At 40.9% G+C, this 25,705-nt stretch overlaps 1 protein-coding gene across 2 annotated transcripts in view; it reads left to right on the forward strand.

Annotated features, from left to right (window-relative positions):
- Positions 1–25,705, forward strand: part of PTDSS1 (phosphatidylserine synthase 1) — a 43,525-nt gene that overhangs the window by 5,724 nt on the left and 12,096 nt on the right. For both annotated transcript variants that reach the window (XM_054985400.1, XM_054985401.1), the window contains exons 2-9: positions 6,290–6,381; positions 11,150–11,194; positions 14,230–14,354; positions 15,481–15,639; positions 19,028–19,179; positions 20,678–20,819; positions 22,144–22,256; positions 23,952–24,017. In XM_054985400.1, the coding sequence (XP_054841375.1) occupies positions 6,290–6,381; positions 11,150–11,194; positions 14,230–14,354; positions 15,481–15,639; positions 19,028–19,179; positions 20,678–20,819; positions 22,144–22,256; positions 23,952–24,017 (894 nt within the window). The remainder of the gene's footprint in view (positions 1–6,289; positions 6,382–11,149; positions 11,195–14,229; positions 14,355–15,480; positions 15,640–19,027; positions 19,180–20,677; positions 20,820–22,143; positions 22,257–23,951; positions 24,018–25,705) is intronic.

A 25,705-nucleotide genomic window follows, 5' to 3' on the forward strand; every position in this document is an offset into this window, starting at 1 on the left:
GAGTCCAGTGTCACTCTGAGACTCCTGACCAATGGAACGGGCACAAGCGGTGCCCCATCAAAGGTTAAGAGCCAGATTCTCAAATCTAGCATCCCACAGCCCAAGTATAGGACCTTTGCCGGATTCAGCTTCAGTCAGCTCTGCTTTACCCATCCAGGCATGGCCTCCAAAGCTCTCACTAGGACATCTGGGCAGAATCAGGCCGGCCATCCATCAACAGATACAACTCAGTTTCATCCGCATATTGGTGACAGCTCAGTTTGAAACTTCGCACCAACTGGGCGAGGGGGCGCATATAAAGATTGAATAACAGAGGGGAGAGTATTGTCCCTTGTGGGACACTGCACACCAGTGGTTGGTGTGCAGATACGCTCTCCCCAAGGACCACCCTCTGTCCTCGACTGTGGAGAAAAGAGACAAGCCACAGCAAGGCAGTCTCTCGGATCCCCACATCAGCAAGGCGGTGGGTTAACAGTTCATAGTTGACCATGTTGAATGCTGCCAAAAGATCCAAAGGAACCAGCAGTGCCGACCCGCCTCAATCCAGGTGCCTACGGAGTTCGTCTGTGAGGGTGACCAGCACTGTCTCCATCCCATGGCCTGGATGGAAGCTAGACTGAAATGGGTCCAGGACAGAAGAATCCTTCAGGAAATCCTGCACCTATTCCACCACTGCCTGCTCAATCACCTTGCCCAGAAACAGGAGGTTCGAGACTGGGCAGATTGGTGGGGTCCAAAGATGGTTTTTTCCAGGAGAGGTTTCACCGCGGCTTCCTTAAGCACTCCAGAAAAAACCCTAGCCTCCAGTTGGGCCCCCAAACCATCCGCGCTGGCCTTTACAAGCCACAAAGGGCAGGGGTCTAGGGAGCACATTGTGGGCCTCACCAGCCTCAGGATCCTGTCAACTTCCTCCTGGGAAACCGATCTGAAGCAATTGAAGAAAGGACTGGAAGACGGCCAAGGGGTCTCCAGTTCCCTTACTGGATCAACCATGGCTGGCAGGTCACAATGGAGAGACAAGATTTTATCTGCAAAAAAGCTCCCCAAAGCCTCACAGCTGATAGCTGGATTTCTAATTTGGCGGTCTTCCTGAGAGAGGGAGATCAAGGACCAAACTACTTGAAACAGTTTTCCTGGGCGTGAGCTTGCAGACGCTATGGAGGCAGCATAGAAATCCTTCTTTGCCGCCTCCACAACCACCTCATAGACTTTCATAAATGCTCCATAAGATGATCTTGTCTCTTCGGCCCAGCTCTGCTGCCACACTCGCTCAAGCCGTCTCAGCTCCTGCTTCATCCGATGTAGCTCCTTTGTATACCAGGGGCCAGTCTGACATGGGGATGGAGAGCGATTTTGTTGATGGCTTCAGAGAGATGGTCATGCCAGTCCCCCACCAGCTCATCCAGCGAACTTCCAGGGGACATCGGATCCTGCAGAGCATCCTGGAAACTAATTGGATCCATTAGTCTCTGCAGGCGAGCATAAATTAGCTTGCTGCCTGTGCAGGAAGGGGCTGGTAAAATAAAGGTAAAAGTTTACTCTAGACTGCTCATGTTTCTCAATATTGAAGGGGGGGGGGGTCAAAACATAGTTTGCCTGTGTGTGTGTGTGTGTGTTGCCCTCAAGTCATAGCTGACTTATGGTGACACCCCCCCGGGGGGGAGTTTTCATGGCAAGAGACTAGCAGAGGTGGTTTGCCATTGCCTGCCTCTGCAACCCTAGTCTTCGCTGGAGGTCTCCCATCCAATTACTAACCAAGGCAGACCCTGTTTAGCTTCTGAGATCTGATGAGATCAGGCTCACAGTTTGCCTAGGGTGCCCCAAATCCCTTTTGCCGGCTCTGCATCTGTGACAAACCGGCTCTGCCGAACCCCTGAAGACAACAACATTTCTCTTGCAGCAGGGGTGAGTCACAAATACAAGCCTTCAACAAAACAAACTGTAAATTCCTGGAGAAACCAAGGCAAGGACAGTAGGAAGTATGGAGTTGTAATTTTTAAGTTTTAAGTTTTATAAAATTCATGTGAATTTCCCACACCATCTTCCCTTAAAAGTCTATGTATTTTGTGCTTTTTGAATCACATGGTTTTTCATGATTGCTTCTCTTTTCTCACACTTTCAAGCAATGAGATTAATTTTTGGTTTCTTGGATTCCATATTATTCTGATTCTTGAAATGTACTGTTCTGTCTATCCACCCATCTATCACACTTTCCTTATCCTGCATTTTATCTTCACAACAACCCTGTAAGATAGGCTATATTGAGAAATGTTGTCCAAAGGTCACACCATTAAATTTATGGCTGTGTCCGCACACATTTGATACCAGGTCTTTCCCCTCCCCCTGCTAGAGTGGCCCTACAACCTGCTGTTACCTTGTACTGTGTGTACAACTTTGTTACTCTTATTTGCTACTGTTTAATATTTATAGCATATTTATAGATGGCTGATATTAACAGATGGCTAATGTCTGTCCATTTTTCTAGTCTTTGCAAGTGAAAATTTGGGCAAGCATACTTTGATTACAAGTTGGTGATGCTACTAAAGAGACATGAGCTGTGACTTCCTCCCAGAAGCATCTGTCCGGCCACTGTAGGGAGCAGAGTTCTGTGCCGCATCTTTATATTGCTGGATGTTGCAGTGATTTGCAACTGGGTTGGTTTTCCACACAGGACAATCCAGCTGCAAATGATTGTTATTGTGCAACGATGGCACAATATCCAATAATGATGAAGTTCTAGACTACACAGGCCCTTAATCTGATCCAACAAGGCATTTCTTAGTTTGTTAAAACCAAGTTGAGAGGGGGATCTACTAGCTCTCTCCCTTCCCCGTTTATATCTTCTGACAATGTGGCAACCAGAAAGCTTGGTTGGTGACTACTGAAGGTGAAATGTTGTATGTTGCAACGCATATGGGGGGTGTTGTGTGTGCCTTGTGAAACTAAACCTTCGGTACACCATGGGCCCTTGGTTTTTGTCATTGTGAAACTAAAAGGCATTTGGTAGGGAGGAAAGGAAATGGAAGGAGGAGAGACTTTACATTTTTCCTCATCTGTTAGTTCTCAGTGGCAAATGCCCCCCCCCTTTTTACCCCACCCCAAATCTGGGCTCTGAGCCTGGAAATAAGCCTGATTTTTGTACCAGCCTGGGAGGACATTTACAGGGAAGAACTGCTGGCGTGGAAAGCTAGCTGAGCCTCCCTTACAAATAGCTCTGGCTTGGCTTTTGTGTTACTGAACCAAAGTTGGGCCTGGGAAGCTCACCTTTGCTAGGGTGTGTAGCTCTACCCCCTGAGGCAGCTGTGACACCCAAGCACAGCTTGTGTAGTACATCCACAGCCCTTGTAAGTGGAGAATGAATGCTTGGACATTAAGGCTGAACAGCACTGTATTTGACATTATACAGACCCGGAGACATAATATGATTCTTCCTCTTACACACACACTCCTTTCCAAGCAACATAATTGCATTATCCTCTGTCTGTATCCATCTTAAGTAGCGTCTTAATTGGAACGGAGAGAAGAGAGTGAGGGTGGTGGTGGTTATTTTGGTATTTCAAGGTGAGTATCCCACCAATTAAATTAGATCTCAATAATAAATCTAATTTTTTTTCTGGAGTAGTTTGGCAATGGGTTTGTGAAACAGGAAACCACTTTCACAAATGCCCTCCTTCCCCTGTGCTTTTCTTTCTCGTTAGGCTTCCAGTGACAAAGGATGCCTCATTCCTTTCAGATACACATGTGCACACTCATTAGACTAGGAACTGATAAGTTACCGTATTTTCAGGCTTGGCTGTGACTCCAGTGGAATCTGCTGTTGGATAGATTGGGCTGCTTTTGGTACTGTCAGTTGCAAGGCAGACCAACCAACCAACGTTCATTACATTTTGCCAATATTTAGTGGAGGGTTGATGGGTGGAGGAGAATTAACCCTTTCACTACTGGCTATTCTCAGGTAGCTCCCAAAACTCTTTTTGCTGCAAAGGGTTTTGAGGGCAAGGAGAAAGCAGCTCTGGGGTGGAATTTGGAACAGAAGAATGGGTTATAAGGAAAGGATTAAGAAGACACCCACCACCCACCCACACATGCATGCTGGTCTTCCACTCACAATTGCTGCCTGCTGAGGCTGCTTTTGATTTTTTAAAAGTCTTGTAAATGTTAAATGCATCTGAGTGTAATATCTATCTTTCTTCCAAATATCTTTTAAAATTTTTAATACACACTGTGGAAACTGTACCCTTATTTTGTTTCATTGCTTTTTAACAACAAAAAAGGTGAAAATTTCAGGAAGAGGTGAGAAATGTGCCCTGATCATGACAGTTTCAAAAATACTAGGCAAAAACATACAAAAGTCTTGACTGCCTGTAAACCTCTGGCCAAAAGAACTTAATCAGGACATCCTTTTTCATAAATCATTGGCTGCATCTGTTTTACCTGGTTACTGTTAAAATGTTCAGTCATCTTCATTTCTGTAAAAAAATTGCACATGCATTGATAAGCGATAATATAAGTAATGACAATGGTGTTTTTAAAACATTTTATTCAGGGCTTTTTTTCTGGGAAAAGAGGTGGTGGAACTCAGTGGGTTGCCCTCGACTCCCCTCTGTTTGGAGATCAGGGGGTGGGGCCACCAGCCATGTGACCATTTTCAAGAGGTTCCGGAACTCCGTTGCACCGTGTTCCAGCTGAAAAAAGCCCTTATTTTATTCTGTTTTTCTTCCTGCCTGAGGAGGCTTAGAGAATCATAATAAAAAACACAATCCTTATCAGCACCATTAAGATTTTTTTTAAAAAATCCAGTAGAGGATACAACAGCAGCAGGGAACGGTAAACCAACATCTTCTTTCTTTTTAAAAATTGAACCATATAAGGAAGGTTACAGTATAGCCAAGAGGCTATTCAGGAAGTGGTCCTGTTGCTTCCTTCCTCACCTCTTAATTCCCTCTAAATAAACGGGGCTCATACACAGCCCCACTTTGTGTTATGCTTAAGGGAGTAATTCTGCTTAGGATTGCAGCTCGCAGTGTAAGTCAGCTCCTCATTCAACAGAGGGAGTCACTGGATCTAATCCTACACGTCTTGCAAACAGAAAAGCTGTAGGGTTGACCAATCCCAAGTCCTTTGCATTCTCCTCCACGGAGACAAATCACAAGTCATCATGTGCTGGAGTGCTTGATATAAAGCAGAGTGGTGTGGCCAGTCTTTTTGGAAATCAAACTATGTGAGAATGCCACATTAATATGCAACACAGTATTTGTTTGTTTGTTTATTATTTATTTGTAGTTTGCCTTTCTCATTGAGACTCAAGACGTGAGTCAGTACAGTAAATTTCAAAGACATTTCAATAAACAATCTAATTGGGTATAGAGATGCAGATTTGCAAAGCTTTAAAACTAGCAGATATCTAATGCAGAGTCTAAGCCCCATATTTTGGTGAGGTTTTTTTTGTTTCTAGTGTACTAGAACATAGAGGTAGGCAGGAGCATAGGAATAACTCCATGCCCCATCTACTCCTATGGACCTTCCCACTCCTATCCAGGAGTTCCACAAACTCCATCTGCCTGTGCCATTTCCGTCTTGCGGAGTTAGCACAGTGCATGGAGTCTTCCTCACTTGAATCGTGACATTTGGCATGATGCATGCCAAGGATTTAAAACGATTCAAAGTATTTGCTGCTTCGGTTTTAAACTATGCCCCTTAGTAGCAGTCATGATGTGACTGAATGTGATTTTCTGAAATGAAGTGTAAGCTAGAAAACTATTGTCCTTCTGACAACTTGGCTACATGTAAGTAACTAGAAGAACCCTTCTTGCATTCCTCCTCATGCCTTCAAAGAGAGAGAGAGAGAGCCTCCTCTTATCGAAACAAAAGAACTGAAGCACCTTTGTCAGAATTTCTGGCCTAAATCTAGTAAACCCCTGTTTAGTAAACTAGTTCTTGAAACTTTCATTTCTCAGTAATAAAAGAAGGGTGATATAATTTTTCTACAGATCAATTTCTTATGACAACTACTTGTAATAGTTAACACGTGTGATATAGGAATTTTATATTTTGGACTGGATGATTGAATATCCTGATTTTACAGTAGAGCCTAACAAAGCCTAGAAGCTTGCAAATGTCTGTATTGATTTCATAATTAGCTTTGCTATCATGTGAACTGCGATGCAAGTATGTCAGTTAAAATAATTAAATGGAGTTTGAATGTACTAAATTAGCTTTTGATATCTGAGATGAAAAATCTGGTATTTTAACTTTCTCTTTTTAAAAAACTATCAACTTTCTCCTTTAGGGATGATTCCACCCCAGAAGATAATATTTGGAAAGGCATCCTTTCTGTGATTTTCTTCTTCCTAATAATCAGTGTGCTAGCTTTTCCAAATGGTAAGTAATTTTGTGTATATATGTGTGCCTTTGATTCTTTTTTCTTCTTATTTTATTCATTTTTCTCAGCAACTTGTTTTTTAAAATAGGATTTTGCTTTGGTCTCCTAAAGTACATACAAGGATTCTCAGGCAGAGAGTTCCAGAACTATTCTGTAGTAATAGTGTATTTGTTTGAAATGTGGACGATGGTTTGGTTTGGTAAGGTCAGTCTTTCACAGTGCAATCATAAGAAGTTTTACTCCAGTATAAGGCCATTAAAGACACTGGGCTTAGTCTAGGGTAACTTTATTTAGGATTGCACTGTCGGTCTTGTTCCTTAGATTGTCACCTGGGAGTGGTTTCTCACTTGAGGCAAGTTTATAAATTCAACAGAATCAAGTGGTAAAGCTTTTCTGGACTGTATCACTTCCAGTGTGAGGGAGGCAGGTTTCATGTTTGAACAGTATCTCATAATAGAAAATGGGGAGAAAGTTTCAGCCCTAACCTGCCATTTTGGGGTGTGTAGGAAGGTTTTTTCCCTTCATGGAGGAACATCCAGAAATGTGATCTCCCGCCTGCGACTTGAAGTGGTACAGTCATTCTTGATTCTTCTGAATCTATAAACTGGCACTCGGATGGTTTCCTTGAAAAACATCTGGCAAAGCTGCACAACAAGACAGTAATAAATTCAAAGTGTAGCTGAAGAAACATGCAAGAGTTGTTGTTTTGCACACTAGAATTCCCCTGTTTGGTTCTGAAGTATTTCTCTTTGGTGTGAACAAGGATTCCTGATGAAGGGCACAGAGCCTCCCCTGTGGACCCTTGCTGCTGCATTTTACTTATTTATATACCCTGGTGCTGGCAGAATCAAGCCCTTAAAGAGAATGCATCAGCATCCTTCACTTCTTGAGGCTTTCTTCCATATATGGATGTTACTTGAAGTCTTCCTGAGGCAGATGTGGTGTAAAGGGCCCTCAACCTTCCATGGATTGGAAGGCGTTTGTACTCCATCAGAGATGTAAGAACCTACTTGAGGAGCTGGGGTATGATAATAACTTAGAGGATGAATCTGTGAGGTCACCACATCAAATCTGATCTCTGCCACAAACTCACCAGGTGACCTTAAGCAAGCCATTGCACCTAAGCCTTAATTTTTCAACTACAATATGAAATTAATAAGACCAGCTTCTGCTACTGGGCTTTTGAAAGAGTTACTTTGGTAATATATGTGTAGGGAGTGCAAACATTGTGGTAAGTGCCAGGTTTGTTGTTGATGGTAGCAACAACGACATTTAACAGAAATGGCAACAAAATGCAGGCTATATAGTCTTAAGGTTTTCAGTTAGAGAGCTGTACTTTTAAAATGGAAGGATCTTCTTTTTTCTGTGTTGCAGCAGATGAGATTACATTTCTTCATCCTTCTTGTGATTAGGCATTTAAAATACTATGATTCCCCTTTACTGCTTCATCCAAAAAATTGAAATTGAAAAAAATACCTTTATTATTTAAAATATTCCATGAGATGCCCCAAAAAGAGAGGAAGGAAAGTTAATGGAAGTAAAATAAAGGCTATGATCCTAAGCATGCCACTTCTGTGTAAGTGCCATTAATATGTGTGGGATTTTTAACTCAGTAAATACGTTTAGGACCAGGGTGAGAATGTCTCCCCCCCCCCCCCCCGCTGTCTAATAGGAAAAGTGCCTAATGCTGAGTCAGACTGGTAGTGCAGGTAGATCAGTAGCAGCTCTTTGAATCTCATTCATTCTTCACATTTGTATCTTACTATCCCTCAAGTCTCTTGGATAGAAGTCCTTTCAAGACCGGCCGACACTTTAACTGAAAATGTCAGGGATTAGAGTGGACCTTTTACATTCAAGGCATGTGCTCTAACAGTGAGCTATGTGTTGTAATTGAAAAAGATTTAGGTCAAGTTCCTATTAGGCCTGAAACGCTAATGGCTTGATCCTTTGCGTGTTTACTCAGAACCACGGGGTTTACTCCCACATTGTTTGCATAGATTTTCAGCCTTAAGAAGCCTTTTCTCCTTTGTTCTGAATTAAGTGTAGTTTTGCTTTTTAATGGAGAGTAGTGGATTAGGCATGTTTGCAGCTCAGTTTATCCCATGAATATCATATTCTCAGATGTAAGAAAATATCTAGATGTCTGTCCTCATAAAAAAGACCCCGGCTACAAAGGCTGTTGCTATTTTATTTATTAAAACATTTCCATCCAATCTTGCTGTCTCCATTGTTAGCACAAGTTTAAGAGAGTGTTTTAGGTAAATGCTCAGATATAGAAAGGAAGCAAAATCCAGTAGATCTTAGTTAACATAAGCCTACGGTTTAGTGTTCAATCCTTGTATCTTCTTCCATGGGAAATCTTACCATGATCCCATTGTGTCTACTACAGGGAAGAAGGGTGGTAGTTGTGGTCATTATCTGTAGCAATATCATGCCAAGGAAAAGCAACTATGTGTAGTAATCATGTTGTATATAAGTGGAGAGTATTGTGTTATCTGATAGAAACAATAGTTGTGTTCAGTCCTGGGTGTTCTTGGCAAGTGACTAAATACCCGGGAGCACTCAGATGGGGAGATAGATAACTGCTAATAAGAGCACTTTATAACTCCCCGAGGACTGGCTAGTTTCCAGGACTGTGATCATCAGCCTTAGTAGTCAGGCTACAGGAGAAGCAGTTAGCAGCCAGAATACCTCCCCAGAGTGAACCATTGCTAGGGGCTTCCAAGAAGTATTTGCTAGATCATCCAAACTGCTGGTTATCAAACTGTGTCTAATATCCCATAGGAATAGTTGAGATCGCACTGTGCTGTTTCTTTACACCAAGGACACTCAGACTATACATTGCAAATCCAGGCACCCGATAAATGCCTGGCCTAAATCACTCTGATGGGAAGGCCATGAAACAAAGCAGATGTGCACCTTCGGCAGCCCAGGGCATTGAGGGTTAGAGAGGCTTCAGGCACCTCAAAATAAACTGCTTTGAGCTATATAATCAGGATTTGTGTTTGATCTTAGCAGCGCCTCTGAAAGGTATCTGTTTCAGTTGAGTAGCCGGGAGGACCGATTTTCCACACGAAATCAACCTGTGTGTGCGGTATTTGATATCCTGCATGCTATCTGATGTCTGGCTTATGGGAAGTTTTAAGTGGCCTGTCTGGCAACATTTTATGAAGACATTGCAGGAAAGTACATTGCATAGTTCCTTTGCAATAGAAATAGGTGTATCTAGGCAAGCTCTTGTGTTATGTAATTGAAATAAGCCTGATAACAGAAATTTCACCTATGCGGAATGAACTGAAAGTAAGCATTAGAAACTGAGGAAAGAAAAATGAGTGCTTGAGACAAAAGTGCTTCTTAAAAAGAATGTGGGCACGCAATAAGAGGGTCTTATCCCTGGGGTTTCTTAGGGGATTCCAGAGGAGTTGTATGCTTTGAAGTGATCAGAGTATAAGATACTTGTGATACAGAAAAGAAAACTTCTCCCCCAAATTTTCCAATGCTATATTTTTCCATGGAAAAAAATCTTCTCCACTTATATAAATATACTCTGTTTATCTGTAGCCATCAGGCCTGTTGTGCTGCAGATCAATCGTGTTAGAGGGGCTAAATGTGGGATATGAAACATGGACAACCCCTTGAAACAGATATCTTTCCCAGAAAATGTACTGATTCAAACTTCCCAAGATAAACCTGTGTGGCTGTAAGCTACACGAAAGGCATGCTCCTATCTCTGTGGCTCTTAGCATCTTCAGATTATTTCTGTGGAATGGTATAGCACCACTCTGAAATGGAAGGTTGTTGAGTGATCTTAGTCTAGTCACTATACCCTTACTTTCTTCATGGGGTTCTTACTAGGATAAAAGCCACTGTGGTGTAGTGGTTAGAGTTTTGGAGTAGGAACTGGGAGACATAGCCCTGAATCCTCACTCTGCTACAGAAGTTCTCTGGGTGAACTTGGCCAAGTCACTCTCTCTCAGCTTGCCCCACCTCACAGGCATGAGGTTGACAGAATAAACTGGACAATGGAAGAATGATGAGGGAAAGAGGTATAAGGACCAAAATAAATGAAGGAGGGGAGAACGCTGTTGTAAACAGCTCTGGGCTTCCTGTGGAGAAAAAAGCAAGTTATAAACATCTAAATAAATCAGTAAGGGTGACTGGTTCCTACAAACCTGATGTTCCCGGATTAGATCAAATGTTAAAGCTTTACTGTTTAGGAAAACAGAGTTTACCATTGTCTTGAAAGCAAGCAGTTAAAGATGGGTGAGCCCCATGTCCAGTGACCCACGAGTTTTGCTGCTTCCCCTGTGAGATGAATTCTTAGTAAGGGACAGCGTGAGCCCGTCTCTTTACATTGATAGAATGGCTCTAAGTACAGCCAATACTGCAGGTAAATGTTATGGTTTTTTCTGCAAGCAGCACCTGTATCAATATGTGTAAAAAGCCAATTCCCGGAGTTCTGGAGATGGAAGGGGTCATTTAAGTTCTTGTTGATTTTCACTGAATTCCACAACGCAAATGGGATGCAATGTTGAGATGGGATACCAAATTCTGAGGATACATGTTTCTGTCCAAACATTAGCAACCCAGGTTCAACAACCTCTTTAATGGCTTTAGGAAAGAACCTCAATTTGTTGCAAAGCTGGCATAGCATTGCATCTTTTTGATTGCTGTAAGCATCCCTGAGATTACATTTAGGTGTATTATTGAAGTTCTTCTGTCTGTGTATCAGTTTGTTTTCATTTAACAGTCATTTCTCTTTATTAGGGCCTTTTACTCGCCCACACCCTGCAATATGGCGCATGGTTTTTGGTAAGTCCTTTTTTAAAAAGATATTTTTGTATTATTCTGAACAATAATATAGGAGTCCAGTGGCACCTTAAAGATTAATGGAATGTATTCCTGCAGCATAAGCTTTCAGGGCTTACTTCATCAGATGCATGAAGTGTTCATCCATTAGACATATACATTATACTAAAAGCTGCAAACGGACAGAGGTGTGTAGGTGGGTGGGAATTCCAAAGAGAGGCCAGATTAAAATAAAATCCAATTTTAAAAAGTAATCTGACCACTAATAGAAAATAAGGGTCACTCCCAGCTGTTGATAGATGGGCAAAGCAAGATAAACATAAAATCAGATATACATTAGCAACCATTTACTAAATTAAAATTCTTATTAAACTAGTGATTCAGAATGAGGTAAAAAGGGTGATTCTCTTATCCCTTTGACAACAGACATTCAAAATGTTGATGCAAAGATTAATGGAAGGAAACATATGCAACCTAGCTGAGGACTCAAACTTTAAATGCTAATTTTTACAAGCTGCTTTGTGAGTCAAGCCTGTCACTTTTACTCTCGTGCTCTTAGCTGCTCTTTTCATTGTGGTTTAAGGCCTCTAGTCTAGTTTTGCTAAGTTTAAAAAAAATATTGGCTAGGATCATTATTGTGTTTATTGTTTTTGTTATAATTTTCCTTGTCAGCTGTCTTGAATGCTTGCTGTTGAAATGCAAAATATAAATTTTCTCAATGAATGAATAAATGGAAGAGTTGACACATTTGAAATACACCAGATCTTGTTCATTGCTCTCTTCCAATTGCTTCCATGCCTACCATTTAAAGATTGGTGGAGTATCTTTTCAAAGTTTTAGGGGCATAGCACAAAGCCCGCTCAGACACTCTTGTTCTCTTGCTATCTGTGAGCGAATTCACTGGGCTCTTAAAACATATGCATTCAGTATCAATGAAAAAGGAGAGTGAGACCAGAACACTCAGCGGTACCCAGCCACATCCCACTTCTGTCCGTCATTTGGTGTTCAGATAGAGGGTGGGCACAAAAAGCCTCCCCTCTTTTTGCCACCTATGTGAATGTTTAAAGCCCAGGTTTAGGCTGCAGTCTGTTGAAAGATTTGGAGGAAGTTTCCAAGAGTTCCTGAGATACTTTGGAAAATGGAATCCTGGCCTCCTAACACGCTGATAAAGTATTAAAAATGTCACCCTACGTAGTTATTATCTGCAGGCATTCTGAGCCTCTGCAGCCCATCTGCAGTTAGGTTTGCAGCTGAGCTTCCCTCATACAGAGACGTTTGGATGCCCTTCAAAAACTTAAGCAAAGGCACATGTGCTTCATGAATGACAGATTATATCTTTTGAGTGCTGTACCATTTCTGTTCCAAATCATGGAATTCCTTCTTTAAAACCTATCCATGCTAACAACATATCAAAAAGAGAATTGGGAGTAAATGGTGATAATCAGACATTCAGAGTATTACAATTATAACTCATAATTTGGGCTTTAACTTGTTTGCATCGCAAATCCCAGTCACCAATTCATATTGTTACACCTGCACCTCATGGTGAGGAATAGTGGAATATTCCCCACCAACATATCAGAATAGTATGTTCTGATTGCCGGGCAGTGCCACCACTAATATAACACTGAACATCCTAAGAGCTTTGCTGGGCCAAACCAAAGGTCCTGCTTCCTGTTTTCTACAAAAGCTAAACAGATGTCTCTGGAAGACCTAGAAGTGGGACATGGAGAGCAAGGCCAACATGGAGGCCCTCTTGTTGATCTCCAGCAATTGGTATTTAAAGGTACACAGACTCCAAACAAGAAGATTCCATTTTGCCATACTAGCCATTGATAAATGTATTCTACCTTTTAAAACTAGTCATTACCGAGTCATTACTGACCCATGGGGGGACGTCGCATCATGACGTTTCTTGGCAGACTTTTTACGGGGTGGTTTGCCATTGCCTTCCCCAGTCATCTACACTTTACCCCCAGGAAACTGGGTACTCATTTTACTGACCTCGGAAGGATGGAAGGCTGAGTCAACCTTGAGCTGGTTACCTGAACCCAGCTTCCACCAGGATCAAACTCAGGTCGTGAGCAGAGCTTGGGCTGCAGTACTGCAGCTTACCATACAGAGGTAAGGTTGACTCAGCCTTCCATCCTTCTGAGGTCGATAAAATGAGTACCCAGTTTCCTGGGGTAAAGTGTAGATGACTGGGGAAGGCAATGGCAAACCACCTCGTAACAAAAGTCTGCCAAGAAAATATCATGATGCGACGACCCCCCATGGATCAGTAATGACTCGGTGCTTGCACAGGGGACTACCTTTACCTTTATGGTTCTTTAGAGAAGTACTTTCTAGGATCTACAGTCCAGTTAAAATGATCTCAAGAGAAGAAACTTCCAAAATATGTGTAAATTGAACACATGAGGTAGATGAAGTCCACTTATACTGATATATAAATTCATTGCTTGTGTGTGATTTAGGGTTATTGCTCTTTGAGTGAACATTTCAAGTATCTAGCCCACAAAAAATGGCATCAGTAAATGTTTCGCCTTTTGCTCCAGAGGGTCAGGCCCAAAGGGTTAATATTGGTTTTGGTTTAACATGAGGAAGAACTTCTTAACAATCAGACCAGTTCCTCTGTGGAACAGGTTTCCTCAGAAGGTAATGGCCTCTCCTTCTTTGGAGGTTTTTAAGCAGAGGCTAGATGGCCACCAATCAGCAATGCTGATTCAGTGACAATATGAACTTAGGCAGATTGTGAGATGGAGGACAGGAAGAGATGAGCCGGTGTTCTGCTCTCATGGCCCTTTCTTATATGCCCAGGATAATGCTGACCACTGCATTGGGTCAGGAAGGGCTTTTCCTTCAGGCCAGATTGGACAGGGATCCTGGCTGAGTTTTGCTTTCCTCTGGGCATTGAACAGGGGTCACTGGGGGAATGGGCGGGGGGGAGTAGATGTGCAGGGGATTGAACTAGGTGACCATTGGGGGTCCCTTCCAGCTGTTTGATTCTAACCATCCTCTCTAAATTTGTTGTCCTGCAGGTTTGAGTGTTCTCTATTTTCTGTTTCTGGTGTTCCTACTGTTTCTAAACTTTGAGCAGGTAAAATCTGTGATGTACTGGTTGGACCCCAATCTCCGTTATGCTACAAGAGAAGCTGATATAATGGTGTGTATTCTCAGCATTGTAGAGGAAGCCTTTGTCCCCTTAATTATACTGTGTAACCCACTTTGAGTCTCAGTGAGAAAGGTGAACTATAAATAGCATAAATAAATAAAAAATGAATAAAAATAAATAAACAAAGCAGCATCAACAAACTCTTTGGGAAAGAATAGGACGTAATTCTGAATTTTTCCTAGGTACAGGGAAGGGTAACAGAAATAGCTAACTTTGTTCACTGCTCTGAGTAGGACACTATCTAGAAGAGCAGTATGTAAGAGCAGTTATTTTTAAATATATCTCCTAGATATGAAATGTCTTCCATACAAGAGGAGACTAAAACAGGTTGTTGATTACAAAATTATCATAATGTGATCAGAGCACCTAGCTGGAAAGGCTGAAGCATTTAAAGCTTTTTGAATAGGGCAGTGGTAAGACAAGGGTGCATTTCATGAACGTTTTCACCCTGTGCAGTGAACTCCTTTGGCAATTTTTTTGTATGAGGTGGTGTACTGTAAAGAAAAGGCATGGTGCTTAACATATTCAGGCAGCAGCCACATCAGAGCCTTCATTTTTGTAACTTCAGTGCTGTATTCTGTTTGAAAAATATCCCTTCCTTTAAGTACCGTTGGTTTGGCTGTATGATGACTGACATCACTGAGGAGAAACAAAGCTAGTTCAGAGTGAGGGCAATACGTTCAGGATATTGGTGTGCCACATCACTTCTTAACTAAATAATGTAGAACAGTATTCTGTATGGATAAAAGAATTTGGTATTTGGGGGGATTGTGGCATCTGGATTCCCTGACACAGGATTTGGGTCCTGTTGACCCTTAAATGTACCCAGCCCTGAAAGTAATTATCCCTCAAAACGTAAACGTTTTTTTTCAGATTGTAAATAATTGTTCATGTGATGCATTGAGACCCAGTAGTATAGAGTGGGAAAAAATGGCATTCATTGGAGGATAGGCATGTCCATGGCTGTTACCCAGAGTTAGGTGTGGTTAGCCACTGTGCGTAAGCTGGGAGGAGAATGTCTCCTAGTGGTTGGGACTCAGGAGTTTCTCCAAACCACTAGGGGATGTTCCAAAATAGACTTATTTGCTGATCTCACTGTCTCTTCCCTCTCCCCCAGGAATATGCTGTGAACTGCCACGTTATCACTTGGGAGCGGATCCTCAGCCATTTTGATATATTTGCTTTTGGGCATTTCTGGGGCTGGGCAATGAAAGCGTTGTTGATCCGCAGCTATGGGCTTTGTTGGACTATTAGCATCACCTGGGAACTCACTGAGGTAGGTGGATCACAGTGAGGAGATGGGAACATATAAGGCAGACTGTTTAGCTCATGCTAAAATGTGCTGAGAGCTGCACCCATCAGAAGGATTGCAAAATGACATTGTCTTAGAAAGGGGTGGGATATGTCCAATTTAGCCATTGATGTGGCTTTGCTAGCAGTTTGTAATAATTTACATAACTCAAGTAAATTACTTACCTCATAATTTGATACACAGATGGAGTATCTTTGAAGTTTTTCTTGTTGCACGCAGACATTTAGTATGCATGAGTCAGATGGGTATGTGTGTGTTCAGGATAGCATATCTAAATATTTATTGTATTCAAAATTATTTGGAAAAATATCAGATGAATGTAGACTTTCATGTACAGTACAGGCAGATTGCGTGCCCCTTATACCACTCAAGCAGCACCTGCTCCTCACAAAGCACACAATTTATTTAAACCATTTCTTTCCTGCTGTATCTTCTTGGATTCATGATGTACAATGCAGTAACCAAGTTGCAAGGGTATAAATAATAGTGCAGTTAACAAACTTAGATTAAAATACACAAGGTACCAAATTAAAAGCGTTAAGATTTAAAAGACACAAGAACTAAAACGACACAGGATCAGCAAACTCAAAGGCAAAATTTTTCCTCTACCAAATGCTGTCTGAAATAAAATAAGACTGCTATATGTGCCTTCCTAAGTGAAAGAGCTCTTCTCACCTGCTCTGGCAGGCTTTTCCAAAGGTCTTGGCCCCCCACATAAAAAGCCTACGAACTAAGTTGCTGCAGCCATACAAGGGAAGGCATCTCGAGGAGAACGCTGTCTGCAGAGTGTAACTGGTGCAGGAATGTATTCCAGTAGATTAAGTTCAATAAGTACAAGAGCCCTTGGCCATGAACAGCTTGAATGGTTCTAACCAGCATTTTAACTGAGGCCAGAAGCAAATAAGTAGCCAGGACAGCTGACGCCAGAGAAGGGTCTTGCTGTTGCATTTTGCACTGACTGTAGCTTCTGTGACATCTTCAGAGGCAGCCCCGTAAAGCACAAGATCCAAATGGATGAGGGACCTTCTAAGCGCCATATATTCCACGGGATGGCCAGAGGGCAGCTTGTGAGCTTGTACCAGCTTCCCATGCTATTTATATCCCTGGCCGTAAGCAATCCCTGTGCATGCGTGGAAGAGAATGGGACAATGGCATATTTTCTTTAGTTTTTCTTTAGTTAGAGCTGAAGTTATCTGGGATAGCATAGTGGAAAAGAAAGTGAGTTGTGATCCAGGAGGCATATGAGCCAAATTTCACCCCGCAAACTGATTAGGTGGCCATAGACAAGCCCGTCTCAGTTTCTTGAAATCAACCCCCATCTTCAGTATTGGGTTAATACTGGCCTACTTTGGTGGTGATTCTTGTAAGGATTGCAGCAGTGATAATATATGTGAAGTATTTTGAACACAGAAACTTTCTATATAAATTCTGTGTATAGAACATGCAGTCTGGGACCAAGTGAATTTTAAGTCCATAACCTTGAGGGATTCAACCAAATGATTCAGTTACCAGGTCACTGGATTTTTTCTGTGTCTCTATAAGCTGCTGTCATATAGTTGAAATGCTTTTGCTCTATAACATTTGTCAAAGCATGGATGTTAATATTACCTGTGTTCTGCGTTATTGAGCTTTGTTTATTTTCAAGAAGCTTGATATACCTTAGTGCTTTGATCCAAGACAGTATTGGGCAGAATTTAAAGTGTGCATCACATTAGAGCAAGCCAAACATTTTAATAAGATGATACAAAATCTCTGCTGATGGCTTGAAACTGTATGCATTGCACATATTATAGAGACAAATCAATCTACAGGGTTAAATAATAATATAGCATTATTTTTACAGCAAGTTAAATTGATCAAGTAACACTGCAACCTTGGATCATAAGCTGCTTAATGTAGGAAAGCATTCAGTAAGTTCTCTCTAGAATGTCCTATCCCATGTAGCTTACTGGTACACTCTGTGCAGTTATCTGTGCCTTTCCTTGATGGCCTCATGAGGCAATCTGCAGCCCCTTGACTGTGACTTGTTGCATCTTTTTGGCATGCTCTCAACAGTTAAAATTGTGCTTGTTGCATAATGTAGTGAAATGGCAGGTCAACTGCTTATGCTTTTGTTCTGTTAAAATGTAAAGGCTGGATTGGGTGACAATGAATAGCCTTTCATGCTTAAGAAAATACAGAAAACTCTCTGAATCTTAAACCACTGTTTTCTTGAACGTGATTCTCAGAATCAAAATGCTCCCAGCAACCCAGTCCTAAGTCTTAATTATGCCAAGTGTTCAATGTGCAGTAGGTACCCCAGGGCAAGATGATGCCAAATGTGATGTCGCTCCAGTTCTACAAAGACAGTTCAGTTGAGTTAGTGCAAAGGATCAGGGTGTCTCTCTTTTATTCAATTTTTTTTTGGTAAAACTGAATGGCTGTTGCTGAGCAGCATGCTTCCAGCCATAAGCCAAGTTAGTATTTAAAGATTCCCAGCTGGCATTCTCAGTCACTCCAGGAGTGAAACGTACAAGGTCACTTGTGCTTGGAAGCTGTCTCTTGATCAGTGCACTAATGCCAGATGTTTCTTTCTGAATGCTTGTTAAATAGGGAAAGATTAGAATAGATTTTCACTCTAGATGACAAGAGAATGCTGCTATATGGGTAATTCAAAACAGGTCTAGCTGGAATTCTACTCAGGTCTATTCAGTAGGGCTTACTCACAGTTCTTAGGATTGCATTGAATGTGTGAAGGTGGTTCGGGAGGTAATGCTTTCGTTGTCATTGATGTGATTTCAGTCTGTATTGACTGAAAGTTTATTTCCATATAAACCAGCCAATATTAAATTAGTTGGAGCATGTACAAGTGCAATTCTCATAAAATCACCGTTAGTAATTGGTAGGTGCCAAAAAGCCAGGTTTAGAAAGGTAGGTTTTATGGCAAATTTTGCACCACTGTTTTCTAGGTTCAGTAACTGAAGAATGATAATTTAAAACAAGTCTTTAACACTGCAGAGATATGAAATTTTTTTTGTTGCTGCAAGATAATTCTGTTTAGTGAAAGGTGCTGGCACATCACCAGACAACCAACTTAACACTGAATAATAATGTTTTCGAAAATGTGCAACTGTGATGCGAGAAAGCACACACAGTTATCATTGTCCTGCCAAGAAATGTAAACTCATCTAGAGCTTTCTGAAATCATGAGCTGATAGACTTTGGTCAAATTCAGGCGAATTATGAAAAGTATCTTCTGTATTTTCTACATCTGTTGTTGTATAAAATCACATTCTTATGTTAAAAAAGAAAAAAAACCACCTTTTTACCTGTATGAATTTCTCACCCAGAATCTCTTTGCTGTATTCTGTAGCTGTTCTTCATGCATCTCCTGCCTAATTTTGCTGAGTGCTGGTGGGACCAAGTCATTTTGGACATCCTGCTGTGTAACGGGGGTGGCATCTGGTTGGGCATGGTAGTTTGCCGTTTCTTGGAGATGAGGACCTATCACTGGGCAAGCTTCAAGTAGGTCTCAAGTACAAACAAAATAAGCATTGTGTTAATAATACTGCTATGTAAAAACTCTGAATTTGTATGTAAATTGTGGAGTTTGTCCAATTACAGACTATTAAAACACTTTACAGTGTAATCCTAAACAGAGTTATAGCCTTCTAAGCTTATCAACTTCCATATACTTAGAAACGTGTAACTCTGCTTAGGGTTGCATAGTGGGGCTTGAGTATGTCCGGCCAAACTGTGATATGAAGTTGTAGCTGAACTGTCCCATTAAATGTCAGACTTTTAAAAAAACTTGATGGAGTTGAGTAGTAAAGTACTGAGGACTAAATTTACCCTTTTCCCAATTCCCTACCTGCCTCCCTTTTATAAGAGCTTTTTCATGAAATGATTTTTGTTGAATTTTGTATTTCCACACTGAGATGTATAGCCTGGTCTTATAGCCAGATAATAACAAAATTTTAGTAAAAGTTCAGTGTAAAATTACAAACTTACATGCTAATTCTTCCAGATGGACATTAAAAACATATACATTATTGATTCATAAAATTTGGGCTACAGTTTGTCACACAGGAATAAAAAATAAATGTGATACAATTTTGCTAATCCTGAAAGGAAAAAAAAGCGGTTACTTTTGTAGGGTTTCTTATAATTTGCCAACAGGTATTCATTTTTAAAAATAGAATGATGTTTATATCCATTTAGCAGAAAAGGGGAAATCTACTCTGAAGTGGGGCAACTAAACAAGCGCTCAAGAGTACTGCTTTACCACAGATACATCTATGCTAACCCTAACCTCATCTAGTACTGTTGCGAGATCCCCTTGTACCACACTGAATGCTGCTTTGGCGTGCCCCCTCCCCACCATGCAGGCGGTTCTGGGGACATGGGGCTGTGTTTAAAAGGTGGAGCGGGAAAGCTCCAGAGCACCATGGAACTGTCACGTATGGCCCTTGGGGTTCTGGCATATGTCTTATATTGGGTGAAATCAGTTGTCTCTACCATAACGGTAGAATGAAACACACATTCCTACAAGGAAGCTATGAATACGGAAGCTGGCTTTGTTGAGCTTGTAGTTTTCTGTTTACTTATCCAAACTGTCAAGGTCAGTAACTGTCAAGGTTAAAATGATAGAAAGTGGTTGTGACCTACAAAATGTCACTCTGTTCCATGATTTTTCTTTAGGAACAATTTTGAATAGAAAATGTCTGTTTGAGAGTGCCTTTTTGAATAGCACAGGAAGCTGTTCTGCAGTTTTTAGCCGTTTTCTGATGTGATACCATGGAAGAGTGAAGCATGCATGTGCGAAGGCATGCCTTGGAGCAGGCTCCCTTTAATAGCAAGCTGCTGCTTCCATAGCTTACTAACGTTTGCTTCTTAACACCCCTTTCACTGCAAAATGTGTGCAGCCTTTTGTTGTTTGCAGTAGTATCCTAGAGTCATGTCGCATGGCACAGAGCCAGAGCAATGCAGTTTTGATTTCCTTTTTCTTACGGTTTGCTTGCAGGGATATCCACACAACCACGGGCAAAATCAAAAGGGCTGTGCTACAATTCACTCCTGCAAGCTGGACATACGTTCGGTGGTTTGATCCAAAGTCTTCATTTCAAAGAGTAGCTGGAATATATCTTTTCATGATTATCTGGCAGGTAAAAAAAAAAAAAAACCCTCTCTCTGATATGAAAGCCACAGTAATATCTCAGTAGACTTCTTGGCTACATTGGTTCACAAGAAATTAACCTTGTGTATTCATGTGTGAAAGAAAACCATAAACTAGAGAGTGTGCCGATTGAAGTGTTTCAGCTTCATTTTAATTACACAGTTGTTACAAGGTAATTATCTTCTCCATTGATTCATCTTCATTTTGTGTGCTTGATAGCCCCCTCCCACTCACATAATTGGCTGCTAGTCTACCTGTGACTTCACCTGTAGGTGACGGTTGTGTGAACGTGAACCTATGCTTGGAGCGTATAAGCCTAGCTCTGGCTTATGATCACGGTGGCTCACAAGAGGGCCACCATGACGGTGCAGAAACCACATTTATAGTCTTGTAATGAGAGTTTTGGTTCTGCTGGGTCTCACACTTGCTGGCAGCCGTGCATTTGATTCTTTGGGAGCTAGCAGCCATCTGACTTAGGTAGACAAATCAAATAAAGGAAGTCTATCCTGGCCATCATTATTGTGTGGAAAACATCCTGATTTTCTTAGGCATGGTCGTTTAAAATGAGAATCCATCTTTTCATGGGAATTCTTGGGAGACAAAATTCCTACAATTGCTGCGCTGTTATGTCTGTTTTGCAAAATGAAGGATCCTCTCTGTGTAAACAGCAGTATCTTAGTAGAATGCAGAGGTGTGTGTGGGGGGGGGGCGGGAGGCACGCTTAAACCCCGTTAAAGTTTGTGGATTTCTGATATGTCTGCCTTCATGATGATTGTACTCAATATAATATGTGTCTCTTTTTGGAAAATAATATTATGAAAATAATAATATGAAATTAAAACTGTTAAGTCTGAACATGTGACATTTGCTCAGCAAACGACTAAAGCAGCTGTTAGATCTTCCATATCTGATACAAACTATTTCTTTTTTTAAAAAAATTGGTGATTCTAAATATAGCATAGGGATAGATGAGCATCACTGTGTTGAAGTAAATTGACAGAAAGTAGGGTTTGGATCTGAGATTTGGTTTCAAGTTCTAGTTTCATCATTGATATGGTGTGGCTTTGAGCAAGAGAGAATGCTGCTCGGCCCCTGTTCTTGAAAATGGGCCCACCTCACTAGCTGAAAATTATACACTACATTGCTGGGTGAGTTATCATTAATGGGAAGGAGAGTGCTGAAATGATTCCATAGGCTACCACCAGTATTTGCTGTCTTAGAAGGAATCCTAAATAAGAAAAAAGTATTTTCTGTCTTGTTTGTTCAGGAAGAAAACATTTATTAGCTGACACTTTCTTCCTTCTTCTCTTTAGCTGACTGAGCTGAATACATTTTTCTTGAAACACATCTTTGTTTTCCAAGCAAGTCACCCTTTAAGCTGGGGTAGAATTCTCTTCATTGGAATTATCACAGCACCCACTGTGAGGTAATATATTGTTCTCCCCCTCCCCCCGCCTTGAAAAAGGGCTTGGAAACAGTATTGCCACTTTTTGAATATAAAACAGGATCCCATAATATTGCTTTTACTTCCTTGCTTAAAGAGATCTCTCTGCCCAAGTCATTTCTTAATCTTTGTACTCATGTATTTCTTCCTTTTCCCTTAATCAGATTTTGCAGAAATTATTTTTTAAGAATTAAAATAGTAAAACGTTTAACAGAAAATGCAGAATTGTGGTGGCAAGGTAGACACCCTCTCCTTAGATGATTTAACCAAAACTCCACGAAGCAAGGTGTTTTATTGGCAGGATACCTGCCTTTTGTGTCTGTCTGAAATCCTTCAGCATCTGCCCTCCCTTCTTACAATGCAATCCTAAGCAGAGTTAAAGGGTGTAAGGCCACTGAAGTCAGTGGGCTTAGAAAGGTGTAATTGTGTTTAGGAGTTCGTTAACTACGTACCTATCTGCTTTTACTGCATAGTCAAACACATCTCAGTCTTGATATATGTTAAACTAGTTTTGCAAGTAAGATTTCAAGTAGATACATGTTTCTAGTTGCTCTGGTAGGCAGGCAGCTTGAGGAGTGGCAGAGAATATTTTTGTTGCTTTTAATATGCCATATGATTGCTTATGGTGTTTTGTTGGCAGCCATCCCAGAAGCGTTCATACTGTTTTAATTGGGGTTGCAGCATTTAGTTGATTGATCGGTTAAATTAATGTTTTTTTGATTGACTAGAAAATTGCTGCTTTAATCAAGCAACAGATATTTGAAATTATTTTTAATGCAAGTCCCAGAAGAGGCATTCCCTTCTGTGTGGGTACTATCTCTTCTAAGGTGATGTCAATTGCAATACATGACCTTTTTTCTTCTGATTTTTTCCTTCATGCAAATTTATGCAGATCTAATCCAATTAATTGAGTAACATTTTAAGAAGAGTTATACTCTTCTAAGTTTATTAAGGTCAATAGGCGTAGAAGGGTGTAATTCTGCTTAGAATAGTTTCGGGTACGTAGCTCTGTTGGTCTGCAGTCAAAGAGCAAGTTCCGGGCCCAGTAGCACCATAAAGATAAAGTAGATTTTCAGGGTATGAGCTATCGAGAGTCAAGACTCTCTTCATCAGATACAAGGAGTGGAAAAAGGAAGGAGCCTTTATAATACAGGTAGAGGGTGGGAGGGGTATTGTAAATTAGAGTGCCAGGAAAGTAGCTATAATACATTGTAATAAGCTTGCCAGAGCAAGGGTGAGAAGTACAGAACATGAGCATCTGTAATGCAAGAAAAATCCTATCTCCCAATTCAACTCTGGGGGATGCATTGTTCAAAATTTGCAAATAAACTCAGTTTCAACAATCTCACATTGTAATTTTCCTTTGAAATTTCTCTGCTTGAGAGCTGCTACTCTTAAGTCAGTGATGGAATGTTCTGGGAGGTTAAAATATTCTCCCATGGATTTTTTAATGTTGTGATTTTTTAAAATATTGGATTTATGTCCATTCATTCTTTTGTGAATGGCACTTTAAAATGCACGTGATTATCTACTATTTCTCTAACCAGGTGACAGCCTTGGCTTTAACTAATTGTGCTTCTTTCTCATAAAGTGGGCAAAACCCAAGTGCTTTTCTGACTATAACCTAAATGTGTCATTTCTCATTTTGCTACAGAATTTTTCTGTTTCTCATTCCAGACAATACTATGCCTACCTCACAGACACACAGTGCAAAAGGGTCGGAACTCAGTGCTGGGTATTTGGGTAAGTTTTTGCCGTAGCTCAAAATGTAGCTGTTGAAATGTTTGCAGTCTGACTCAGTGAGAAGAGAAATCCCTGCTCCCAGAGGTTTGCAGGTAGTCTCCCATCCCATCCACGCAGTGACCAAACTGGCTTGGTTTCAGGAAGCTTGCTTCATCTTGTGATTTCAGGTCCTGCTCTAGGAACAAGACAAAGATGAAATGTTTCTTCTTTGTGGAACGGTTGCTCACGATGCACCTCTGGTTCTTAATAGATATTGTAGTGGTTTAGGATGCTACCCCTTTGAAACTGCTGGTTGTTCTTTAAGACATTGGGTAAACCTTTATAAAAATCCCAGTGTTTGTTCATGTTTTATTTCCCTACCAGCAACAGGAAATCAGAAATAAACCAGAGTATAACAGATTAGTCAACCCTTCCCCCATGTAAGGAAAAACTTGACGTAGAGGAGAAGAAGGCCCATCTTGACAGCAACCTGACTGGAACTTAGTCATCACTCCTTCCACATTTTTCTCCCAATGTTTCTCTAACGAAGAGAAGGAGAATAGACAAAGGAATTGCAAGATGGAAGCCCACTCTCCATCCTGTGATATGCTGTGCGTCTAATTTGTTTGTTCAAGGTCTATATGGGGCTTAGAGTACAAACATAACAACAGCTAGGAAACTATAAATGGACCTATGGTGGAGATTGTTTACAAATCATGTGGCTGTCACATTTCTAATCTATGCATGGAGAAGGTCCCTGTGGTACTTTGGATTTAATAAAATATAATTGTGCCTTTCTGTGTAGCTGTGAATAATTAGGGTTGAATTTGGGGATGAGAATCTCCCCTAAATTGGCTTCAGCCACAGAATGGACTCAGGTTCTTACATGTGATAATATATAGAGAGAGAAAGACGACACCTTTTCCTTTGAAATCATTTTACATCTCCAACAGTGATGCAGTAACAATAAAGGAGTCTATAGGTGCCTAAAATAGTACCCCCATTTTCTGTAGAAATATCAAACCCATCCTTGGAATATTAGGAAATTGCCCAACCATTCCATAAAATGTTCTTTTGTGGTACATAATTTGTCTTGGTGGTTCAAACTATAGCAGGTGTTAACAGAAGGATTTTCTTGCCTATGTCTATTAATGGCATAGCTTACCCTGGTCTGTAGGCCATTCTCCTTATAGTACCCTGTACTTTGTATTCTTGGGTAGAGGCAGGGAAAGGATATCACATAAAGGGATCTTGCCTTGAGGAGAATTAAATAAACTCCTAGCTTCTTACAGATTTCACAAATGTGTTGAAAATGTTTTTTCCCCTCTGCCACCTATTTTAGCAAAAGAAAGGAAGCAAATCTGCATATAATACCCAAGCCTTTCAAAAGGAGACCTCCAGATCACAAAGTGACAGAAATAGCAATATTCAGATCAGCAGTCTGTCCTTGGAGGGAAGGTCAACTTGGAGCTAATAGGCAGGGAGGGACTCCTTTTGGCCTTTGACAAAAATAAACAGACTAATTGAATCACTTTACTTGACTATAGTTAGGAGCATTTTTCCTGTCATCATTTCCTCAGTGATCTATCTAAAGTCTCATCTTAGTGGTTGTTTACAGTGGTTCCATTTCAGGCCAAAAAAGGCTGTTGTGAAAGAACAGGCCTTTCCTTGTTGATCCCTACTACGTTCATTAAAACTCTGTAAAGATG

The sequence above is a fragment of the Eublepharis macularius genome, chromosome 7, assembly GCF_028583425.1.
Source record: "Eublepharis macularius isolate TG4126 chromosome 7, MPM_Emac_v1.0, whole genome shotgun sequence".
Taxonomy (NCBI): domain Eukaryota; kingdom Metazoa; phylum Chordata; class Lepidosauria; order Squamata; family Eublepharidae; genus Eublepharis; species Eublepharis macularius.